General features: G+C 41.0%; 1 protein-coding gene across 1 annotated transcript; it reads right to left on the reverse strand.

Moving 5' to 3' along the window:
- Positions 1-15,273: 15,273 nt before the first annotated feature.
- plek (pleckstrin) lies at positions 15,274-19,643 on the reverse strand. The gene is made up of 9 exons (XM_054798868.1): positions 19,496-19,643; positions 17,205-17,360; positions 16,947-17,128; positions 16,788-16,879; positions 16,520-16,704; positions 15,863-15,967; positions 15,703-15,786; positions 15,573-15,642; positions 15,274-15,496 (listed from the first exon to the last, which is right to left on the reverse strand). The coding sequence occupies exons 1-9, from the start codon at positions 19,535-19,537 to the stop codon at positions 15,357-15,359; spliced, it is 1,056 nt and encodes a 351-aa protein (XP_054654843.1). The 5' UTR covers positions 19,538-19,643; the 3' UTR covers positions 15,274-15,356.
- Positions 19,644-19,694: the final 51 nt, after the last annotated feature.

Raw genomic sequence — 19,694 nt, forward strand, 5'->3', positions numbered from 1 at the left:
TCGACTAGTTTCCTTGTTACCTCAATTTTCTAAAATTATGGAGAAGCTATTTAATAACAGGTTGGACAAATTTATGAACGAGAATGAATTACTAGCAGGCAGTCAATACGGTTACAAAGCTAACATTTCAACTTCTATGGCACTGATGGAAATCACGGAGGAAATGACTACTGCTATAGAGAAGATGTGCAGCTGCAGTATTTATGGATCTGACAAAAGCCTTTGATACAATTAATCTCAATATTTTTAACAACAAAATGAGAAAGGTACGGAATCAGAGGATTAGTCTTGAATTGGGCTAAATACTACCTAGCAAACAGGAAGCAATCTGTAAAGCTAGGAGAATATACATCTGGGAGTTTAAATACTACGTGTGGAGTACCCCAGGGGTCAATATTGGGACCAAAACTGTTCAATTTGTACATCAATGACATTTGTAAAGTGACAAAGGACTTCAAGTTGTTGTTATTTGCAGATGATATCACTGCCTTTTGTTGTGGGGAAAGCACACAAGAACTCATTAAAAAGGTCAAGGATGAAAAGGTCATATTAAAAGTCATGGTTTGATAAAAACAGATTATCCTTGAACTTAAGTAAAACTAAAATAATGCTATTTGGAAATAGCAGCAGGAATACGTACGATCAAATACAAATAAACATAGTGGAGATTGAAAAAGTGAAAGAAAACAAATTTATGGGGATCATAATAGACAAAAAAATGAGCTGGAAATCTCATATTAAATGTATAAAAAAAGGTGGCGAGAAATACTTCAATACTGAATAAAGCAAAACATGTTCTTGATCAAAAATCACTCCACACTCTTTACTGTTCCTTAGTATTACCATATCTAACTTATTGTGTGGAGATATGCGGTAATAATTATAAAAGCAATCTTCACTAACTCAACGTACTGTAAAAAAGATGGGTGAGGATAATTCATAATGACAACATACATGTCACGGACGGGCACAGGGTAACAGGATCCCAGAATGCAGAGTGGACACAAATGTCCGTGTGACAAAAATATCTTTATTGTCACAAAAAAATATAATGCATACAACTAGTCCAATAACAAAAAGCGTCGGGTCTAGCCACGGGAAAGGTACAACAAAAAAATCACTGCACTCGCAGGTAAAAAACAAAAACACAAAAATAGGCAGAGAGAACACGAACGAAAAATCACTGTAGCAAAAATGCACGCAGGAGCAGAACATGGGTACTTACAACATGGAAGGTTTGACCAGAAGCTAGAGAACAAGGTATGCCAAAAACTAGATGCGAACAAACATCAGGTGTGCATGAAGAGACAATCTGGCAAAAAATGAACATCAAGACAGGGTATAAGTAGACTGTGGAAATCACTAGCAGGTGTGTCGGGACTCCTCCCCAAGGTAGGTAGGTGTGCTGCAACAAAAGAACATTAGATGGCAGCAGAGCAGCACCCAAACTCAAGTATCCCCCCCCTTATAAAGCGACCCCTGGCAGCTTACCTGGCTTATCGGGATGGAGCGAGTGGAAGTCGCTAATAAGGTACGGGTCAAGGATACAGGAGCAGGACACCCAGGAACATTCCTCTGGTCCGTATCCCTCCCAGTCAACGAGATACTGCCACCCTCTACCCTTTCTTCTGATATCTAAAATTGCTCACCGTGTAAACTGGCAAACCATCAATCAAGCACGGCGGAGGAGGGGCCTTGCCCGGGGGGCAAAGCGGACTGGAAGACACTGGTTTGAACAGGGAGACATGAAACATCGGGTGGATCTTCATTGACTGAGGAAGCTTTAGCTTGACGGATGACACGTTGATGATGGAGTCAATGTAGGGTCCAACGAACTTGGGTGCTAGCTTCCGGTTGGTACCTGCTAAGGGTAAGTCACGGGAAGAGAGCCATACCTCCTGACCAGGCTTATATATGGGAGCGAGGTTCCGATGACGATCTGCTACTTGGCGATTACTTGCAGCTGTCTGTGTGAGGGCTGCCCCCGTCTCCTTCCATATTCGACGTGCTCGACGGAGGTGAACCTCGACTGCTGGAACCATGATAGCTGTTTCCTGGGAAGGGAATAGAGGAGGTTGGTAGCCATAAGCTGCTTTAAATGGGGACATACTGTACCTGTAGCCGACCTGGGGAGCGAATTGTGTGAATACTCCACCCAGGGAATGTAAGAAGCCCATGAGGACGGGTGTCAGTGGCAGACGCAACGAAGAGCAATCTCCAAGTCCTGGTTCGCCTGCTCTGTCTGGCTGTTGGATTCTGGATGGTAACCAGATGGTAAGATGGCTGGAGCTCCCAAGGCTTTGCAAAAAGCCTTCCAGGCTCTCGAGGAAAATTGTGGACCACGATCTGACACCAACTCGGTAGGAATCCCATGGATACGGAACACATGCCTCACCATAAGATGAGCCGTTTCCAAGGTTGAATGTAATTTCTTTAAAGCTGTGAAATGCGCCATCTTGGAAAACCTGTCCACCATATTTAAATTAACAGTCTTTCCTTGCGAGGGGGGTAATCCCGTGATAAAATCCAGTGATATATGTGACCATGGGCTGGAGGGAATGAGCAATAGCAGTAGAAGACCGGCTGGAGGGCGATGAGACGGCGTGCTCCTGGCACAGACAGAGCAGGCGGCAATGAATTCCTTCACGTCTGCCACCATGATCGGCCAACAGAACCTCTGAGCCATGACGAAAAGTGAACGCTGGACTCCCGGGTAGCAGGAAACCTTAGCCGTGTGACTCCAATGAAGTACCTCGGACCTGAGGTCTGGTGGCATGAACAGCCTCTTCTCTGGACAACCCTCGGGCTGATCTACACGGGCCGCCGCCTCCATCACCTTCCTCTCGATCTCCCAATGTAGGCCCCACAAGACCCGGGCTACAAGTATAATAATCTCTGGAGGTTCAGCCTCCTTAGTCGGATCGAAGATTCTGGAGAGTGCATCATGCTTCACATTCTTGGAACCGGGTTTGTAGGTAATTGAGAAGTTAGATCTAGTCAGAAATAGTGACCAGCGGGCTTGACGTGAGTCTTTGTGCATTCCGAATGTAGGCTAGATTCTTATGATCTGTGACAACAACAAAAGGTAGAGCCGCACCCTCCAGCCAATGCCGCCACTCCCGCAGCCCCAGAATGATGGCAAGCAATTCCCTATTACTCACGTCATAGTTACCCTCTGCCTTAGTGAGTTGGCGTGAGAGGAACACCCATGGGTGGAGCCTCTGGTCGGCTGGCGAACGTTGGGACAGGACCACTCCCACTCCCGTATCCAAGGCATCTACCTCAATGAAAAATTTAATTGAAGGGTCGGAGTCAGTGAGAACGTGTGCGGAGGTGAGAAAGGCAGCTTCGACTTCTGGAGACCATACAAAAGGAATATTGGTGGATGTAAGCCTCGTCAGAGGTTCTTCCTTACTGCTGTAATTAAGAATAAAGCGCTTATAGAAGTTGGCAAACCCTAGGAACCTCTGCAGATGCTTCCTTGATGTGGAAGAAGGCCACTTGACCACCACCGGTATCTTGGCGGAATTGGCTCTTAGCTGGCCCTTCTCCACAATATAACCCAAAAATGAAACCGTGGTAGCATGAAACTCGCACTTCTCCACCTTAACGAATAGTCGGTTGTCCAGAAGCCGCTGAAGAGCCTGCCGAACATGGTGAACGTGTTCCTGTCAAGCGTTAGAAAAAATTAAAATATCATCTAAATAAACAAAACAGACTTGATTATTTAAATCACGTAAAATATTAATAAGATTCTGGAAAACAGCTGTTGCATTGGTTAAGCCGAATGGCATGACAACATACTCGAAATGTCCAAGTGGGGTGTTAAACGCGGTCTTCCACTCATCCCCCTCCTCGATCCTAACCAAATGGTAAGCGTTACGTAGATCTAATTTAGAAAAAATCTTGGCCGAATGAAGTGATGAGAATGCTGAATCCATGAGTGGCAGGGAATAACTCTTCTTAACAGTAGTTACAGTAACAATTAGTAAGTAACAAGTAACAATTAAGGCTACGGTAATCAATGTATGGTCGAAGTGATTTATCCTTTTTCTCAACAAAGATAAATCCCGTCCCCAGGGGTGAAGAGGAGGAGCGGATGAGCCCTGCTGCCAGAGAAGACGAGATATAATCCTTTAGTGCTTGTTGTTCTGGCGCTGAAACGTGGAAAAGCCTGGCTCTAGGTAAGGGTGCACCAGGCATGAGCTTAATAGCGCAGTAATAAGAACGATGGGGTGGCAAACACTGGGCCCTATCCTTACTGAAAACCGGGCCAGGTCGTGATAAGCCTTGGGCACTTTAGACAGATCGATACTTTCTTCAACGGGCCTAATAACTGGACTCTCGGGTACCGCCGAACAGAGACAATTAGCATAACAATGTGTTCCCCAGTTATTAATGGTCATATTCTTCCAATCAAACGTGGGGTTATGAAGTTTAAGCCATGTCAAACCTAACACAACCGGGGCAGACTGTGAGGGAATGATGAAGAACTGAAATCCTTTCGTGGTGGTTACCCGAGAGTCGAAGAGTCACCGGTTCAGTTTGAAAAGACACTAATGATGCTTAGATGATTATATAAAGGTATGATATGGAATACAGGACGTGAATAATATGTACTGTACAAGATGTGGAATGGATGGGGGGTAGGATTAAATAAGATATGCTTCTTCCTACTCCTTTTTGGACATGTGGAACTGTGAAAGGATGATTCATGAGATGTATTCCATTGTAACCTTCATGTTCAAATCAACTAAACCAAACCAAACCATTTTGGTAAAATAGTACATTTGAAACATTAAAAAAGGACAATTTTAAAGGTCATAATATTATGAAAAACAAACAAAACAAAGCTGTCATAAATAAATAAAGCTGTCATTTTCTGAAAATTAGGCAGGGCAAGTTTATTTCAAGAGCACAATTCATAGACAAGGTCATTCAAAGTGCTTTACAGGAAAGAAGGGTAAAATCACTTCATAAAATCATTCTAAAATCATTACATACAATTCCATAAATCATTCCATAAAAGAAAAAAATAATTAAAAAAATGAAGAGTCCAGATAAAATAGCTTGAGTTGTCATATGCACAGCTGAATGGAAGCGTTTCAGCTTGGATTTGAACATTGCCAAAGTTGAGGATTGTCGCACATCGTCTGGAAGACTGTTCCAGATTTTGGCAGCATGAAACTGAAACGCAGCCTCACCGTGTTTAGTTTGCAAAAAAAGTTACAATGTTACGAGAGTAAAGTCATAATTACGAGAAGAAAATTTACAAGGAGAAAGTTGAAATAACAAATAATAATAATTTCATCAGAAATAGAAAAAAACAGCTGTAATTTCATGAGAATAAAACAAAATATTGAGAGAAAAAAAGAGAGAAAAAAGTCGCAATTTTAAGAGAAAAAAATTGTAAATCATGAGGAAAAATTTTGCCATTTTAGTAGCATAGAGATTAAATATAAAAAAAAACACTACTTTTTTAATGGTTGTAATATTATGAGAAACAAACATAACAAAAAAACAAAATAAAGTCGTAATTTTTGGAAAATTATGTTGCGGAAAAAGTCATAATATGAAAAACGTCATAATATTTTGGGAATAAAGACATAATTATGAGAAGAAAATTTACAAATATTATTTCAGAAGAAAGTTGAAATATTGTGAAAATAAAATGGCAATAAAACAGCAAAAATGGGGAAAAAAGAGCCAAGACTAAAAATATGTTATTTCACCTGCATGACAAAGTGGAGAAGCAGTTTTTTTCTTGAAATATATCTAGCTCGTTAGCATATCTACATGTGCTGCTTTACAAAATGTCAAAGGCTCGAGGGAGAAGAAGCGCAACAAGCGGTGGCTCTAGTAGTTCTGGTCGAAGTACTCCAGATTCAGTCATATATACGGATGTTGAACAGATTCCTGAGACAACTGGAGGTGCTCACCTATTACCACAACCGCCGCCGAGACCTTACAAGGATGACACAGTTAACCAGTTGACACACCTGAGTGGAAATATAGACAAAGCAACAGCGACAGCCTTGCAGAAGGTTAAACACCGCGCAAACAAGCAAGAAAGAAGTTCAATGGAAAAGAGTGAGTATACTATGGCGAAAACCATGGAGGATTATGGAAAACAGATGCAGCAACTTGTGGAGAATTCCAACTCCCTGCATCAACTAATTTACAGTTTGATAGAGACTACCAACGCCATACAAAGAGAAATGCAAGGTCTGAGAGTGGAGAATAAAAAATTACAGGAAAGTTATGATGCACTGGGAGCCACTCTCAAAAAAGAACGTGAAGAAAAGGATAAAATCATTGAGAAGCTGAAAAACACCATAGATGATATGGATCAGAACACACGAATGAATGACGTGGTCGTGACGGGACTTCGAATTAAACCAAGGTCCTATGCCAGAGCAGTGGCGAATACTGAAGAACCAGACGAAAGGGATGTCGCCTCAACAGAGCAACAAGTTGTTGATTTTTTGCAATCGAAGGAGGTGGATGTAGACATCCAATCTATTGATACTTGCATCCCACTGTATGGGAGGAACCGCACTACACCCGTCATCATCGTCAAATTCACCAACAGGAAATACAAGGTTGCCCTGCTGAAACAGGGAAAGAAGCTGAAAGGAACAAATGTCTACATGAATGACCACCTGACCAAGCGCAACGCTGAGATTGCGAAGAAAGCACGTGATCTGAGGAAGCAAGGAAAGATTCAAGGAACATGGAGTGCAAACTGCAAAATCTTTGTCAAAGCAAATGGAGGACCAGAGGCCAGAGTTCTTGCTGTCAAAGACATCAAGGACCTAGAAAGATATTGAGGTCTCCCAACATGGAGGAAAACAGCTTTAATATGCTACAAGAAGATCTACAATTGGACACTTTTCACTTTACAGATCACAAACAATTGGATATGGAAAAAGACATTGATCCAGACTCAAATTTTTTCTCTCACATTACAAACGACTGCCGTTATTATACGGAGGAGCAATACAACAACAGTTTCATCAACGACGACAAGTTATCCATCATACACATAAACAGCAGAAGCTTGAACGCAAACTTTACTAATATTAAACAATATTTGAATCAATTCAAAGAACCTTTCAAAGTTATAGCAATCTCAGAAACTTGGATTAATGCTAACAAAGGAATGGACTTCGAGCTGGAAGGATATGAAATGACGTGTGCAAACAGGAACAATGCAAATGGAGGAGGTGTGGCCTTATACGTGGACAAACATTTGAACTACAAAATGGTAAAGAATATGTCATTTGTCATTGATAACATTTTAGAATGTATAACAATTGAAATCTGTAAAGAAAAAAGCAAAAATGTGTTAATAAGTTGTGTGTACAGAACTCCAAAGTCAAAGATTGGAATGTTTGAGGATTGGATTAAGACAACGTTTACAGACATAGGTCAGAAAACTATTTTCATATGTGGAGACTTCAATATTGACCTCTTGAACTCACACAAGTGCAAGGAAACAGATGACTTTATAGATACAATGTATAGCTTGAGTTTATATCCTAAAATCATTAGACCAAGTAGAATACCAGAGCACTGTGCCACCCTCATCGATAATATATTCACCAATGACTTGGATAACAACACCATCAGTGGCCTGCTAATTAGTGACATCAGTGATCATCTTCCAGTGTTTACAATCTACAATGAACATTATAAGAAAAAACAGGCGGAGGCAAAAAAGACTTTTCAAAGATTGCGTACAGAGGACAACATCCGTGCCTTCAAGATAGGTCTAGAAGAACAAAGTTGGGAGAGTGTCTACAGTGCAACAGATGTGGACGAGGCATATGACAGCTTCCTTGGTACTTATATGGAGCTCTACGATAAGAACTGCCCCTGGCAAGAAAAGCCCAAGAAGCAAAAGAAAAACCAGCAGCCATGGATGACAAAAGGACTAAAAAACGCCTGTAAGAAGAAGAACACATTATACAGGACATTTATCATTCAACAGACTAAAGAAGCAGAACAAAAGTATAAGACATACAAAAACAAGTTGACAACTATCTTGAGAGTGTGTAAGAGGGAATATTATAGTCACGTACTAAATAAGAACAAAAATAACATGAGAGCAACTTGGGGCATCTTAAATAGTATTATAAAGAACAACGTTAAGAAAGCAGACTATCCTCCCTATTTCATGGTTGGAAACACTTACAGGAATGACATGAATGCGGTAGCTGAAATGTTAAATGAATATTTTGTAAATATTGGACAAAAACTGGAAGAGGAAATTCCAAAACAAGACACAATTGATGAAGGGATTGATATTATCGATAGGAATCTTAATTCTATGTTTCTCACTGCTGTAACCAAAAAGGAGATCACTGACATTGTTAACCATTTTAAGGCAAAAACATCAACTGATTGTCATGGAATTGAAATGGAAACAATTAAAAGGGTCATCAATGAGATCGCAGACCCGTTAACATATATTAGTAACTTATCATTTCAGACTGGAATATTTCCAAGCAAAATGAAAACAGCCAAGGTGGTTCCAATTTTCAAAAAAGGAGACAAACACCAATTTACAAATTATCGACCAGTTTCCTTGTTACCACAATTCTCGAAAATTGTGGAGAAGCTATTTAATAATAGGTTGGACAAATTTATTAATAAGAATGAATTATTGGCAAGTAGTCAATATGGTTACAGAGCCAACATTTCAACTTCTATGGCACTGATGGAAATCACGGAGGAAATCACTACTGCCATAGACAACAGAAGATGCGCAGCTGCAGTATTCATGGATCTGACAAAAGCCTTCGATACAATTAATCACACTATTTTAATTTCAAAATTAGAAAGGTACGGAATTAGAGGTTTAGTCTTAAATTGGGTTAAAAGCTACCTAGCAAAGAGGAAACAATTTGTAAAGCTAGGAGAATATACATCTGGGAGTCTACACAATACGTGTGGAGTACCACAGGGGTCCATACTGGGACCAAAACTGTTTAACTTGTACATTAACGACATTTGTAAAGTAACTAACAACTTAAAATTGGTCTTATTCGCCGATGATACCACTGCTTTCTGTTCTGGTGAAAGCACACAAGAACTCATTAAAAAGGTCAAGGATGAAAAGGTCATATTAAAGTCATGGTTTGACAAGAATAGATTATCTCTGAATTTAAGTAAAACTAAAATAATGCTATTTGGTAATAGTAGAAAGGACACGTACGACCAAATACAAATTAATGGAACGGATATTGAAAAAGTGGAAGAATATAAATTCCTTGGGGTTATAATAGATGAAAAAATGAGTTGGAAATCTCATATTAAATATATACAGCAAAAGGTGGCGAGAAATATCTCTATATTGAATAAAGCAAAATATCTTCTTGATCAAAAATCACTCCACACTCTGTACTGTTCCTTAGTATTTCCATATCTAACGTATTGTGTGGAGATATGGGGAAATAACTACAAAAGTAATCTTCACTCACTCACTGTACTGCAAAAAAGATCTGTGAGGATAATTCATAATGCCAAGTATAGACAACATACAAACCCTTTATTTTTAAAATCACAGATATTAAAATTCGCAGATTTAGTACACTTTCAAACCGCTAGAATAATGTATAAAGTTAATAATAACTCGTTACCCAAAAATCTAATCAAGTATTTCTCAATCAGAGAGGAGAAATATGATCTTAGAGGAAAATTAAACCTAAAACATTGATATGCGAGAACAACGCTGAAAACCCACAGCATTTCCGTGTGTGGAATTAAATTATGGAACGGATTGAGTAAAGAACTCAAACAATGTACAGAGATGAGCAAATTCAAAAAACAATACAAGCAGTTGATGTTTGCCAAATACAAGGCAGAAGAGTCCTGATTGTTCTGTCAGGTTTGTTATTTTATTTTATTTATTTATTTTTTTATTTTCTATTTTATTTTATTTTATTTTATTTTTTATTTATTTAATTAAATTTTATTTGTTATTTATTTATTTCTATTTATTTATTTATTTTTTTTATAATTTTCTTTGTTGTGTTTAAAAAAAAAAAAAAAAAAAAAAGCTTTGTTCTTATTTATTTATTTATTTATTTAGTATTGTCATCATATTATCATTATTATGAATGTTCTCTCTTTTTTTGGGGGGACGGTTATCTCACCGTTATCTATTATGTGTTATCCTGACTATCACTGAAAACATGACATGGAATCCAGGAAGTGAACTACATGTACTGTACTAGATGTAGAATGGATGGGGGGTAGGATTAAATAAGCTTTGCTTCTTCCTACTCCTTTTGGACATGTGGAACTGTCAAAAAATGATTCACGAGATGTATTCCATTGTAACCTTCATGTTCAAATAAACTAAACCAAACCAAACCAAACCAAGTGGCAAAGTTGCATCTTTGGAAAAAATTTTGGACACGCCTGGTATGTAGCCTGTATTGCCCCCAGTACGTTTCCAGCGGAGGTCAATCCTACCAGTGGATAAAATGTTGTCATTGTCTACCAATTGCAATGTTTAACTGGATTCATGTCACAAGAAGAAGCATGTGGGATGAAAGATGACTGAAGTACGTAAAAGGTTATATTTACTGTGTGCTTTGCTTGCTCACCGGTTTACAGTATATTCTCTTTGCGGTTTTATTGGATTAGTGAAGACAAACAAAGATCACTGGGCCCTGAAAAGGAAACATTTTATGACCTGAAGTTGGGATTGGTCCGAGCCAATAGGAAGGCAATCTCATAGAGACCTTCTCCCTTCCCTGCGGGACGATATTCCCGTCCTTATTTGTAACTCTGTCTTCTTTATTTTGTCATTCATTAGCTTACTAGCTGGTGGAAGACGTTCAGATATTGTCCGTTTCTTCCTGTGAGAAGCTGCAGGCTAACTTTGCACTTTGGACGCACTTCCTCGTAGAGCCCTTTTTTATTTTTTTAAGATGACAAATTGAGGGAATTACTTGAAGACGCCCTCTTGTCTGCTCCGAATTGAAAGACTTTAATAGATTTATTTAGTAAGTCTCCACCGCTGGCCGGCAATGATCCACCGGGCATCATGGGGGACATGAAGGGGCTGGATTGAGGAGGGGAATGGAATTTTCAGACACGAATCAAAGAGCTTGCTTTGCTTTCTCATTTGTGTGTGCCGTGTGGTGCTCTGAGACACTCCAAACAGGCTGTCCACTTCTTATTTTCTGAGTCGTTTATGGGACGTGCAAGCAGGAGGGTCAACAAATTAATCAGCAAATTTGTAAAACGTAAAGATCTGTAAATATACGCAGTTAGATTTAAATATTTGTACTAAAATGTAAAAAAAAATGCAGTTTTCTCAGCTCAGTGACCATTTTGAAGCATTAATTCCACTTAGCTTTTTCTTTGTCTTCTTTTGTTTGATGCCACCATAGTAGGGTACCATGTGAGGGCAAACAGAAGGTGATGACAACCATAGAACTGGACATGGAGCTTACTTTGACAAAGGAAATCACCGGGATGTTCACCACCATTGTAACTACAATGAATTACATACAGTGATATCAAACATCACTCCCTCACTATACACTAAGCCCCCAACTTACGGACATTCGACATGCGAACATTCGAAGATACGAACGCAAGCTGACCGGTCTATATTTTCATGTATTTTGCCTTTTGGAACTCCATATTTATACTGCTACATGCTTGACCAGTAGAGGGCGCTGTGACACTGCTAATGGGACCGACAGGTAGAGGAAGAAGAGGGGAGAGGAAGGCTAAGTTGTAGTTGTATAATACAACCCGTTTTTCAAATAATAATTCATGATGGCTGTGTTGTGGTTGACGATGGCCTTTTATTAGTCCAAAAATACTGAAAGCCAAGTTCTATGTAGTATTGTGGTTACTCAGCATCAGTAATGTTATGAGGCATGACGTTAGATTACATGACCTTTCACACTGCATGGAGATTGGTTACTGAGCCAGCAGAGCCCAGCCCACATGCCATGGCTGACACGGACATGCCACGGCTGAGACGGGCAAGTCATGGTCGAGATGGACGTGCCTTGGCTGACACGGACATGCCATGGCTGACATGGACATGCCATAGCTGAGACGTACATGCAATTGATGAGACGGACATGCCATGGCTGAGACGGACATGCCATGGCTGAGATGGACGTGTCATGGCTGACATGGACATGCCATGGCCAAGGCGGACACACCATGGCTAAGATGGACATGCCATGGCTGAGATGGACGTGACACGGCTGAGCTCAAGTGAAAAAAACGTTTTCCACTCATTCCGTGTGGAAGTGGTAGGTTTTTGACTTCTTTGTCCTTCTTCCCCACTCCGTTTGAAACACTTTCCTAAGTTTCGAATAAGTCCGAGAGGCAAACTAGTTAGCTTGCTAGCTTGCTATGCTAGCGGCGGTTGTCTGTTCCATCTGTCCCTGCAGTGATCCCGTAGCCTGTGCAACAGGAACGTAAAGGTGACTATAGGGGTGTTATTTCATGTTTACAGGGCTCTAATAATGTTAACACTCATTTTTAAAAAGTCATAAACGGGTTTTCTATGCTCTAACTACTACAAATTTGTTTATTGTGGTCGGGTCTGGAACCAAGTAAGCGCAATAAAATGGCTAATGAATGAAAACCTGTTCCCTCTGCTTTTCTCTCATCTTGAAATGCTTTGGTGGTTTGACTTGATCTTCTTATCGTTACACTTGCATGCCCACTACAAATGTTCAAATGTTTCTTCAAACATTTAGTATATGCAGGCCAGCACATTAAAAAAGCAACAGTCATCCATGCAACTGGGGTCCATTTAAGTAGAACCTCCTGTAAGCAAACTCAGATGAAATGAAGATGAAAGGAAGAGCTCAGTGGTGTGGACACTTCACAGCACTAATGAATCTAACCTACTTTTCAACACGTTTCCCCAAATATTGTCGATAATAATTCATTCACAACATGACGCCACTGTTACTGGGTCCCACTGCCACAATAAAAGTGTTGGCATTTGGCGCACCCTAGTGGTCAAATGGCGCAGCGCACCATACTGTGAGGAGAGGGAACTGCTAGTGGATTAAAAATATATATCCTGTATATATTTTCTAACCAGATATTGTGCTATTTTTTCAAATTTTCGGAACAATCCTCATAATGCATGTATGAGATATTTTAAAAATGTAAACACATAAAGGCCTCAGTGATCAGCACAAGTAAGAGTTTTTTCGTAAACAGTAAAATGCAGTCTAGGAAGAACTACATACAGAGGTGCCTTGGTTAACAGCATTCATCCGTTCAACTCAAACCAAAATGGACTTTGACCAAGGCAAGTTTTCTGTTAAAGGCTATTTTACAAGCACAGTTTTACATTGGAAAAAACAATGACATAAGAAATGGAGAAAGGAAGATTTAACATCATTTTAGCTGTAATGGACACCCTTCAACAATAAAAGGACAACATGCATATAACAGCAATTTGTAAAAAAAATATAGCGCGAGTCAAATTTGACTCATAATCCATAAAAGCACCGCAAAGGCAGCGCAACCTATGTGCAAACAATGCAGGCCGTGCGTGTCAAAGCGTGCATCTGCATCGACCACCTGTTGGGAGAATTCTCAAGTAGGTTCCTTGCAAATAATGGAACTAATGACGCTGAGCATAATGCCTGCTGTTGCGTGGCATCACTGAACACAAAATGCAGTTTTTAAATGAAACTTTTTCTCATTAAGGTAGAAAAAAATCCCAAGCTACATTGCTCTGTGTTAAAACATAAGTTAACTGAGATGAATTGAGATCTATAAGTGTGGAAAAGGTAATAAAGCAATTTCCAAAGCTTTGGGATTCAGCAAACCACAGTGAGAGCCATTATTCACAAACACATGGAACGGTGGTGAACCTTCCCAGGAGTGGCCGGCAAACCAAAATGACCCCAAGAGCACAGCGACAACTCATCCGGGAGGTCACAAAAGACCCCACAACAACTGGAGGCCTCACTTGCCTCAGTTAAGGTCAGTGTTCATGACTCCACCATAAGAAAGACGCTGGGCAAGAACGGCCTGCATGGCAGAGTTCCAAGACCAAAACCACTGCTGAACAAAACAAACATTAAGGCTGGTCTCAATTTTGCCAGAAAACATCTTGATGATCCCCAAGACCTTTGGGAAAATACTCAGAAGTTGAACTTTTGGGAAGGTGTGTGTCGCATTACATCTGCCTCCGTTCAGAAAAAGAGCATCATAGCAACAGTAAAATATGGTGTTGGTAGTGTAATGGTCTGGAGCTGTTTGGCTGCTTCAGGACCTGGAAGACTTGCTGTGATAAATGGAAGCATGAATTCTGCTGAAGGAGAATGTTGGTGACCTCAAGCTGAAAGCAACTTGGGTTCTGCAGCAGGACAATGATCCAAAACACACCAGCAAGTCCACCTCTGAATGGATGAAGACTTTGGAGTGGCCTAGTCCAAGTCCTGACCTGAAAAAAGGAAAAGCCTCCAATGTGGCTGAATGACAACAATTCTGCAAAATTCTTCCCCAGCGCTGGAAGAGACTCATTGCAAGTTATCACAAACGCTTGATTGCAGTTGTTGCTGCTAAGGGGGGCCAACCAGTTATTAGCTTTAGGGGAGCATCACTTTTTCATACAGGGACATGCAGCTTTGGATAGGTTTTCTCCCTTAATAATAAAAAGTTTGCATAAAAAATCTGCAAAAAGTGTTCAGTTGCGTTGTCATTGACTAATAGTTACATTTGTTTGATGATCTGAAAGAAACATGCAAAAAACTAAGAAAACAGGAAGGGGGCAAACACTTTTTGACACCACTGTATACTTTATGTAATGAATAATGATAATAATGTTAAAGCGTATTTAGGAAGTCATAAACAGGTTTTCTACGCTCTAACTACCAAGATATTCTATTTCTAAATAAGGAGTATACTTTGCATAAATTCACGGTCGGGTCTGCAACCAATTATCTGCCATAAACGAGGGATTGCCTCAGTTTTCACACGTTTGGGTGTTTTTGTGACGTTTTGGAATGAATTAATAACAAAAACCGAGGCAACACTGTGGATGTCTTGCCTGGAAAGATCCAATAATGTATAAATGCAGAACAGCTCATGCTTTATTTAATCGCTAAAATGAAGCGTTTAAGCAGCAGGCGGAAGGCTGCAATGTGAAGTAGGAAGTGTGAAAATGCGTGTGCTTGTATGATAACACACACTATCTTTAACTCTTCGAAAGAGGAAGTCCGGGGCGGGCGTGGGGGGCACAGACAAGGCAGCAACTCAGGCGATCATGAAGCTTTAATTGTTATGTAATAAGTTACATAGAGCATCTTATTGTTATACTTGTTATTATTTCCTGGATCAATTCACTTCCCACTTTTAGACACCGCCTGCACCGCTTCGATCCACTCCTTCCTCTCCTCGCCGGTGGCCGCTTGGAGGTAGTAGTGTGTCTCATCTGAGGTGATGATCTCAAAGAGGTTGCCTTCGATGTCGTATTTTTTGGCTTTAGCGGGTAGTGGAGGAGGGGGGTGTTGTTAAAAGAGGAAAAGAAAGGAATAAAAATACAACTTGTCACCCACCATCAGGCACAAAGTCCACAGCTGTGACCACGGAACCCCGCAGATAGATGGACCCCAGGGGGTCATCACCCTAACACAGAGGGAGAAGAAGAATAAAGCAAAGAAAGAAGGATTTTTCTACCGTGCTTACCTTGGTGGGATCATAATAATGCATGTAAGCAGGGTCGTTCCTCAGAATGAACTTGCGGACTTTCCAGTTTTTCCTCCTGTGGCCCTGAGAGTGTCCAAGCAATTCCAGATCATCCAATCACGTGACGATGGGACTTCCTGCATGTTGAAAGCCAGTCTACCTGTTTGAGCAGGCAGCCTTGTTTGACGATGTTTCCCCTGAATTCCTCCTTGACGAGCGTGTCCTCGTCACTGGAGTAGCCTTCGCAGTAGAAGCCGCTGTCTGCCTGACAGATTGACAAATTGTCGATTGAAGGGGACTAGCGATGCACCGTGTCTTTTTTTTTTCAAACCAATAACTGATAACCTTTTACGTATATCTGCTTTTTTAAAGGTTATATGTAAGTGTAGATTGTGCACACCAGAGGACTGGAATAAATTAGGATTTGTTGATTTGTCCTAATGAAATATGATGACATGACTACTACCACATCACTACTATCAGGAGAACCAGAGTATAGAGGGGGAGGAGCCACCTGCTGTGGCCCAGCAAGGTGCACTGTATTCGGGCACACGCTCTGAGTAGCCAGTGTCCCGCATGGAGGTCTCTGGCAAACATTTTGCACTTTTCAAAACACCGTATCGCTGACATTTTGGCTTTTGGCTCAGCTCCCTCTTCACCGCAACGGACCGATGCAGAGTCTGCATCACTGCAGATGCCGCACCAATCCGTCATTCAATCTTGCATTCCTCGGGTCTCGATGCGGTCGGGCCCAATACCTAAAGCTTGGGAATATTCTTGTATGATTTTAGAAATATAATTCTTGCTGTTGACTTACAAAGTAGTAAAAAGCATCAGTCTTGTCCAGGAAGACCGACTTCTCTCTGCTTTCTGCCCCGCCTTTGGAGATATCACCGGCAGGCTGCAGGAAACCCTCGTTCAGGAGACCCGTGGCCAACATGAGCGCCTCAGGCCTGTTCCTGGCCTGCTCCTTGGAAGTGAGCCACTCGATCACCGTGGAGCCTTTTAAGCAAATAGTAAAAGTAGGACTTTTTGTATTGTCCAAAAAAAGGAACTGTGGTCAAAGCAAACAAAAGAAACGGTACCAGTGAAGCAGTGGTTGAAGATTCGTTTTTCTCGCTCCAGTTTCAACTCCTTGATGCCTTCATGCTGGTCTCTCAGCAGCGTGTACAGCTGACTGATGGAACACAATGTCAACACTCCATCGGAATTTAGTAGGGAAGCTTTTTATCCCCTGGTCTTACTTCAGGTTGACCGTGTCCGGCAGGCGAATGGAGCGTCTTGTGGACTTCCTAGCAAACTTCTTCCCCCCCTGCAGACATGTGATGGCCCTCTTGATGTCCTTCACCCACAGTTCTCTCTCCTCCACGTGCGAGGCTTGGAAGAAGTGATCCTGCTTCTTCTGCGTGGTGATCTTGAACACCAGCTGAAAAGGAAAGCACAAAGTCCAACCGGGAAACCTCCAAAACGTGGGAGTTTTATCTTCATTCCTGCTTGCGTACCACTCGATTACCGCAATCCTGGCAAGGACTGACAAGCGTGGCCCCATTCAGAGGGATCATTCCTTTGGGAGACTCATCTGTTTTCTTCTTGTAGAATTCCAGGCCATCTTCAGACAGCACCGCCCACACGGCTGTCCAGTAGCTCAACACCGTACGCTGTGGGCGACATAGAAACGGTGATGTCATACTTGCGTTGATTTCAAACTCCTTCAACAAAATGACACTGAAGTACATCACATGTTTACATTTGCACCATTCAAGGAGGAGTAGGAAGAAGCAGAGTTTATTTAATCCGTGTCTCAGCGGTTCCTGATAGTTAGCATACGCATACACTACTGGAAACAGTACAGTTGGAAAGACGCCACGAAAGATAATAAATAAATAAACATAATTTAAAGGAACAAATACGACAGTTTATATTGGAAATGTAGGTCAGTGCTTCTAGTAGTGGTTAGGCCAGCAGAGAAGGCCTTGCTGGCCCTGACTGCAACCATTGATATTGCCCGATGTCACAGCAAGAACCCTATTGATTTGTAAATGATGATTCAACTCTCCACTGGTCTTTTCCATCCATCCATTTTCTATACCGCTTCATCCTCATTAGGGTCGCGGGGGCATGCTGGAGCCTATCCCAGCTGACTTCGGGCGACAGGCGGGGTAGCCATTGGCCAGCCAATGGCACATATCGGCAGAGTCGCCAATTAACCTCACCTGCATGTTTTTGGGAATGTGGGAGGAAGCCCGGAGAAAACCCACGCGCACACGGGGAGAACATGCAAACTCCACACAGAAATGCCCAAGGGAGAATCGAACCCAGGTCTTCCCATCTCCAGGCTGTTCCTGTATTGGCCAACGTGCTAACCACTAGACCACCGTGCGGCCCCCACTGGTCTTTTTTTAAACTACATACAGTATATATATATACTGTATATATACCATATACCATATACTGTATATATATATATATATATATATATATATATATATATATATATATATATATATATATATATACTGTATATATATATATATATAGCCATTCAATACTCTCACCCAACAAGACCCCTATTGATTTTGAATATTTGATAAATGTCTTTTTTTCCTCAGCAATCACTACTCAGCCAAAGCAAGAACCCTACAGATTTTGATCGAAGGTCAACTTAATACATACAGTATTTCTTCATGACCTCTTCAGTGGTCAGATCTTTTTAAATGCACTTTTTTCTATTATTATTTATTTTATTGTTTCATTTGTTTTCTACTTCCTGTTATTGACTGCTTTGTTTGTGAGCAAGAAGCATATTGATTTTGCATACCGAATGAGGTTAAAGTTAAACAATTATGGTGTCATACTGATAATTCCGAAAATATTAAAAATAGCTCTGATAAAAAACGCTCCAATGAGGCCCGTCCTGTGTTCTCCTGCCTGTGATGTTAACGGCCTGTCGTTACTTTACCTGAGCTCACTTGGAAACAAACATTCACTTTAAGAGGAAGGACGTTGTACCAAATGCTTGGCTATGAGGGGGAAAAACCCCATGGAGCCACCTGAAACAATAGCACTGGTGCGTTTTGAAAAGTGCAAAACGTTTGTCAGGAACCTCCGTGGCGTCACACTGGCTGCTCGAAGCGTGTACCCGAATACAGTGCACCTTGCTGGGCCACAGCTCCACCTCTATACTCCTGATAGGAGCGATGTGGTAGTAGTAATGTCACCATATTTCATTAGGACTAATCAACAAATCCTAATTTGTTCCAGTCCTTCTTACCTCCAGGTGTGCACAAGCTACACTTACATCTATCTAAATACCATATCGGTCTTGAGAAGCAGAAAGTTATCGGTGTCGGTATCAGTTTGACAAGAAAGATATCGTGCATCTCTCATGAACATAGTAGACGCGGTGAAGGAACAAGTTGGTATCGCAGTTTTTATGATGTATTATTTTTGCAGCCGTTTTATGACGCTGTGTCTGCACAAGGGTCCTACTGACTTTGAATGATGAACTGGTCTTGGTAGCTGAGGTGAAAGGAAACATTCATCTCAGCGAGAGGCCAATTTTTCCACTGAAGGATGTTCTAGATCTATGCTAGCAATCGAAAGTTTGGAGACACTTTCCCTAAACTTTTGTCTGGCAGTGTGCATATACAGTATATAAAATGATGATTATTAAGGGAATATTTGCAGTAGCTGAGCTTAGAAGGCATTTCCACACAGTTGAACATTAAAGTCCACTAATAGAGTTCTCGTGTGTTCAACGTTCAACCACGCATGAGGAAGTGACACTTGTTACCTTTTTCACCAAGTATCCTTCTCTGATCTGTTGAGGTTCCATCACGTTGCTCCTTCTTCTTCTGCTGCTTGCGTGCCTCCTCCTTTAATAATATTCCATCTCAGCTCATCCACCCGACTTTTAATGCCTCCACAGCCACAAAAACGGCAAGCAGGAAGTGTCCCAAGGGTTGTGTGTGTGACGGATGAGTGTTTAATCT

This window comes from Dunckerocampus dactyliophorus, chromosome 14 (genome assembly GCF_027744805.1).
Source record: "Dunckerocampus dactyliophorus isolate RoL2022-P2 chromosome 14, RoL_Ddac_1.1, whole genome shotgun sequence".
Taxonomy (NCBI): domain Eukaryota; kingdom Metazoa; phylum Chordata; class Actinopteri; order Syngnathiformes; family Syngnathidae; genus Dunckerocampus; species Dunckerocampus dactyliophorus.

Excerpts from the sequence above, each read along its gene's own strand:
- plek (XM_054798868.1), bottom strand. The coding sequence starts at position 19,537 with ATGGAACCTCAACAGATCAGAGAAGGATACTTGGTGAAAAAG. Across the intron at positions 17,361-19,495 it reads AAGGATACTTGGTGAAAAAG|CGTACGGTGTTGAGCTACTG; the intron begins GTAACAAGTGTC and ends TGTCGCCCACAG. Across the intron at positions 16,880-16,946 it reads CCGGACACGGTCAACCTGAA|TCAGCTGTACACGCTGCTGA; the intron begins GTAAGACCAGGG and ends GTGTTCCATCAG.